The sequence below is a fragment of the Hylobates moloch genome, unplaced genomic scaffold (genome assembly GCF_009828535.3).
Source record: "Hylobates moloch isolate HMO894 unplaced genomic scaffold, HMol_V3 SCAFFOLD_5, whole genome shotgun sequence".
NCBI classification, from domain to species: Eukaryota; Metazoa; Chordata; class Mammalia; order Primates; family Hylobatidae; genus Hylobates; species Hylobates moloch.
Genome location: NW_026652280.1, coordinates 102,102,990 through 102,108,827, shown reverse-complemented (window position 1 = coordinate 102,108,827; position 5,838 = coordinate 102,102,990). Strand labels below are relative to the sequence as shown.

The window sequence follows — 5,838 nt, the reverse complement described above, 5'->3', positions numbered from 1 at the left end:
CCTTTTCTCAGTCTCCACCTGGACAGTGGCAGTATGGCAGCCTCAGAAAGGAAAGCTTTTGCTGTCAGGAATCATCACGGGCAGATCACAGGCTAAGGGAAAAGAAGCTCCCTGTGTATCCCAGGGTGGCTTTGATGAGAAGATGCAGGTGGAGCTGTGGAATGAGGTGAGCCAATTATCCTTACCCTTTCATGGTCCTGATGAATCCTGAAGCTGTTACTTGCTCTTGGGTGGATACTTTGGCTGGCAGGGTGGGGAAGGTGTCACAGGAGGATATTTCTGCTGGCACTGCTGAGGTGGGCAGGGCTGTGGACACTTTGGTGGTGGGCAGGGCTCAGGGCATTTCGGGGGTGGACATGGCTCTGGGCACTTTGGCGTGGGGCACACAGGAGGTGGCTGGCAGGGCTGCTTGCACTGCTGCTGTTGATAAGACATCCTGCTGGAGTCTCAGGATCTGAAAGAAATGATACGACAGTGTTCACGGGAAGGCACTACTACAAAGAAAAGCCAACGCGTATGTAATACCATGGGATATTATTTCTCCAATCTCCGAAAAATTATTAAAACTCGGGAGGCTGAGGCAGGGGAATGGCATGAACCCAGGAGGCGGAGCTTGCAGAGAGCCGAGATAGCACCACTGCAGTCCGGCCTGGGCCAAAGAGCGAGACACCGTCTCTAAAAAAAAAAAAAAAGAAAAACTCCTAATGCCTATTTCATGACTCTCTGGTTTCTCCTTTCCACTTTAGCAAATTGCTTTATCAACCCTGGGAAATCCTGTGTTTTCTCATGCAATTTTTCCAAAGAAAATATCTCTGTTATAAAGAATCAAGCATGAAAATAACCACTTCAAGAAAGACAGTCACAAGTTCAGATACCCTGGGCAATCTCAGAAGCTATTCCTATCATCATTATCTATTGTAAAGTCCCAGTGGGCTGATGGGCACAGAGCAAAGGGCCATTTGGGAAGAATTGCAGGCTCTCACACCTGCTAAAACACAAATGTTTGAAAAGGACACCAGAAAGATACAGAAAAAAGGAAAAACACTTTGCTTTTACCTCTTCCCCAAATCAAAGCCTTCCTATTAACTTTGCTGTTCATATGAACACCAAATTGCTTACAAAAAAAAGCTAAAACAATGTATCACTATGATCTAATCCTAAGGTTCCATCCACTAAGTAGTGTCAAAACTGTCATCAGAGGTTTGGATCAACCATACTTTCTGCCTTCAGATTAAATTCAACAGTTGAGGGCACAAATAACAGAGAAATTCAAGTAAGCAGACTCACCAGGTTCTCCAAAGCAGATCGGTGCTCAAGTACCAGTAGCTTAGGAGTCGTGCTGCAGAGAACCTCTTCACAGGGCCTGCTGCCCCACCCAGGGGGAAACGGAACTACCTAAAATGGGCTGGTCCAGTAACGTCCCATCCAAAATGCACATTTATTCGTAACTGGTATGACAGGGAATCTCAAAAAAGGAAATGTCCTGTTCTGAGATCTCCCACTGGGTTAAGTGCTCATGACTGACAAAGGCCCTGCCTTAGCTCTCAGTTTCAGTGACTTATGGCAGAGAGAAAATTGGAGGATTCTCTAACTGGTGCTCCAAGGCTGTCTTTCTTGATTGGGGGAAAGGATCCCTTTCTATCTTACCCTTTTCCCTGAATTGTAAAACTTCCTGCTCTGATCCACTTTAGCTGATTTCTATATTGTTGTAAATGAACTCAACTCTACCTCTACTCCCTTAGTATAATTTGCCAATTTGCTAGAAGTAATGAGAAACTGAACATAGTTCTATCATTGGCAAGTCCTGTGATCACAGGTAGGTCACTTCTCCTCCCTGGGTTTGAGCCTTTCTCTATTCACAGGAGAAAATAATACTTGGCTCTGGGTTGGAGACTGTCCACATTGTGCTATTTGTAGACTCTTCTTCAAGCCTGAAATTTTTTCCTCCATCTCTTTTTTTTTTTCCTGTATAATCCTTTGTTTGACCTATATTATTTGCATTTTCAGAGCTGTCTTTTCCACCCAATTCATAGAGGCATTTCTCTGCTAGGACAGATTCCACAGTGGAATCCAGTCCCCTCAGTGCTTTTCCTCCTTGCTGCCCTCAAAGATGTGTACTACAGACCTTTTAAGAAATTAAAAAATGTACTCTTAATCACCACATTAAAGAAATGGAGAGAAGTGAACAAAAACCACAAGGACTAAAACCTATTTATTGAACCGTGGCTATGTGGTTCCCCACAGCAGAGAACAAGATGCATAGACTCACACCATCACATGTACATTCTGGAGACTGGGAATACACACAAGGCGCTTCCCACTGCTGCTTCTACTTTTGTATTCCCCACTGCTCCGTAAATCAGTTCCAGCGCTGGGGAGAGTTAAGGCCTTCCCCCATGGCCTGGATTGCCAGGTTACCTGGTGGTGTATATGCTGGAGGCAGTCCATCCCCCCTCACAATCTGAAAAACTCTGTTTTTTGCCTGGCTCACAGTGTAGGTTGCAGCCTGCAGCTTCTTTCAAAGGATGTGTGGGGTTTTTTTGTTTTTTGTGGGTTTTTTTTTTTATTATTCAGTTTTCCTGTTAAGTTCCTGCATTGCTTCTTGGGAAAAAGTTCACAGTGTGGATCTCTACACACTATTTTGTCTTTCCAAGTAAGAGAGGCATGCTAACAATGTCTCCAATCCACCATCTTGGAAAAATAAAAACAAACTTCACTCAGAATTTTAAGGCCTTCATCCATTGACTCCTAGCAGCCTGTATTGCTGATAAAGTGTTTGATTCTAAGGATTACTTGGAAAAGGAATTTCTTTATAAATCTGGAGGTGGACTTGAAGATCCAACTAAAGAGAATCTTTTAACTTCAGGGGACAAAGGAGCCAAAAGTCCTCCTGATTGGGTATGAGAGTTGATGAGGAAAGAAAGAGAAACAGAGTAGAATGATGAGGGAAACCCCAATGTGTTTTTTTTCTCTTAGCTGCACAAATTGTGGAAGGTAGCTGAATCCTGTATCTGCTTTGAGACACTTATTTCTCCCACACATTCTTTATTAGGGAATTACATAAGGATATTCTTCAGTAAGTAGTGGCATAAGCTCAAGAAACAGAAAGGTAGAGAAATGATGGGTTTAATCCAGGAAATTACTCAAGAAGGGAAGAGAGAGGACAAGGAGTGTACAGGAGACCTGGAGAGCTGTCAGCACAGACTGGAAAAAAAACAAATAGAGGCCTCCAGAAATGACAATCTGAAAAAGAAGAAGGAGAATAGACTATATCATCCTTTAAATTTTCAAACAATCCAACAAGAAAATAAAGGCTATTGAAGCTTTAAAATATAGATGTGGAAGAAGCTAATAAATGCAGCTCCTGCAGTAAATTCTTATAAAACTGCTTTGTCAAATACAACCATCCAAGAGATATAATCTACTAAACATCTCATAGATGGAGAGCTATGTTAAGAGAAACAGTAGTTAGCAATGTATCATTTTAAATAATGAAATAAGCATAGTCATCTGTAGGAACTGAGGTCATAAAACAGAGCATCAATATTTATAAACCCTAACAATGTGAAAATTTCTATATAACTAGCAAAAATGTTGAAGTGAAAATGGGTTGGGAAGATACAAATTTACTCAACATTTATATTGGTAATTCTATAATAATATTTGATATTGAAATGTGGAGATAAGGAAATAATGACTCCAAATGCTTTGCATTTTAAGACATGCTTATTCACACTGTTGCAGAAATCTGAGCACTGGAGAAAACTTTGCCTGACTTTTGACAATTCTTAATTATCATCTTGATTTCCTTTTCTTCTGTTAAATTAAATTAATGCATTAAAAATTCCAGCTACAGCACTTCTCTATTCTTTGTATCTCTTTTTCTACTTACTATGCATGGAAAGGTATCTATAATGATGGCTGTTCATTGTTAATGATGGTTACTTTGGAAATAAACTGTGATTATCTTTGGGCAAAAAGAAAGAGCATAGACTCAGATAGAGAGAATCAAAGCTTTTCTGTGCTGTTGAAGTTTTTTAATTTTATAGCAATATCATTGTAAATAAGACAGAAATGGTAGCTATTTTAGTAGATAACCACAAGAAGGTTCACAACTGGGCTGTGTGTACTCTAACACAACTTTACACAACACCTACCACTGCACCATTTACTCCAGACCTACTGAACGACAAAGCAGTCTCTGGAATATTGCAAGTGTCTGTGTGGGTTCTCTGATGCTGCCCCCTGCGTCTGGAATATTTTACCTTTCAGTTCTCCCTGATGATCACCTGCATATGCTTCTACAATCTGCTCAGTCATCTGGAGGTTTTCCTAGCTCCACCCCTATCTTCTCAAGTAGAATCAAATGACCCCAACTGTTGCTTATCAGACATAATTTTAACATAGTATGTATACCAGAATTGCAATTATTTTATTTTACATATTATTCTAAGGTTTTTGAGGGCAAGCAAAATGGCTTATCATTTATCCCTTGAGCTTAGTGCCTGGCAAATATATACTCAAAACTTATGAAGGCAAGAAGGAAGGAAAAATCAGATAAATAGGGTGGGCATGTCAGAGGGAAGAAGAAAGAAATGAAAGAGAGTAAGATGAAAACAAAAGAAGAGCTAAAATAATCTGTCTCAAATCAAACAATTACAGACTTTTCTCCTTTTTGAAAAAAAGAAGGTGCTTGCATGTGTGTTTTAAGTATTGGTCTTAGTAACTTCCACAAGTTTTTCTGCCTCAACCACATAAATACTAACAGAAGATAAAGAAATACAGGATAAACATATGGTAAACACATATCAAAGAAAACACTTGACAAAACAAATCATTTCATTCTTTACCTTACTATTTCAGTGGACTAGCTTGAACATTTTAATTGTATTTTTTAGCGGTAGGTATGACATATGTATTACATAATAATAAAATGGTACACAAAATTTTACAGAGAAAAAAATGCTGCCTCTCACCTCATCGTTTGACCACGCAATTTCCTATCCTACTTAAGCTTTTCTGAGAGAAGGAAGGAAGAATAAATACAGATGAGGTAGATTTCAGAGGTGAGTTTCAGTTCATGTTGGGCTTTGTAGATCACTGTAGAGACTGTGTCTCATATTCTGATTTAGAAGGGAATTATCTGGCTAGAGAAGTTACATTATCTTTAAGAGGTTAATTCTGACTACTGTGTTGAGCATTTGTTATATAGAGCAAGGATGAAAGTGGGGAAAGAGTAAGGAAGCTATAGAAATAATGCAGATATTCAGGTGGCTTGAAGCACGGTCATAGCAATATCTGTAGCAACAGACAATTCAAAAATAAAATGTTAAAATCCACTTATAATAACATTTGAAATAAATACCAAAAAACTTTAAGAAAAGATGTGCAATACCTTTCACTGAACACTGTATACTTCTCTGCTGAAAGAGAAGTATATGGAATAAATGGAGAGGTATTCCTTGTTCATTGATCAAAAAGTCAGTACTGCTAACTTTTGTCAGTACTGTCAGTTCTTCCCAAATTGAGCCATAGATTTAATATAATTTCGGTCAAACCCCCTCAGTGTTTTTTAAAGAAATTAACAAGCTAATTATAAAACGTATGTGGAAATATATAGTACTTGGAGCAGCACAAATGAATATTTATTCTAGAACCAAACTGATCAGATGTATTAGCATAAAAATAGACATAGAGGCCGGGCGCGGTGGCTCAAGCCTGTAATCCCAGCACTTTGGGAGGCCGAGGCGGGCGGATCACGAGGTCAGGAGATCGAGACCATCCTGGCTAACACGGTGAAACCCCGTCTCTACTAAAAATACAAAAAATTAGCCGGGT

The 5,838-nt window shown here is 39.5% G+C and overlaps 1 protein-coding gene across 2 annotated transcripts; it reads right to left on the bottom strand.

Annotated features, from left to right (window-relative positions):
- Positions 1–216: 216 nt before the first annotated feature.
- LOC116468314 (small proline-rich protein 2B) lies at positions 217–1,339 on the bottom strand. 2 transcript variants are annotated; one of them, XM_032151931.2, is made up of 2 exons: positions 1,288–1,339; positions 217–454 (listed from the first exon to the last, which is right to left on the bottom strand). In XM_032151931.2, exon 2 carries the CDS (start codon positions 433–435, stop codon positions 217–219), a length of 219 nt encoding a protein of 72 aa, XP_032007822.1. In that variant the 5' UTR covers positions 436–454; positions 1,288–1,339. The 2 variants fall into 2 exon arrangements, with proteins under 2 accessions (XP_032007822.1, XP_032007824.1); XM_032151933.2 differs by lacking the exon at positions 1,288–1,339 and adding an exon at positions 1,057–1,080.
- Positions 1,340–5,838: the final 4,499 nt, after the last annotated feature.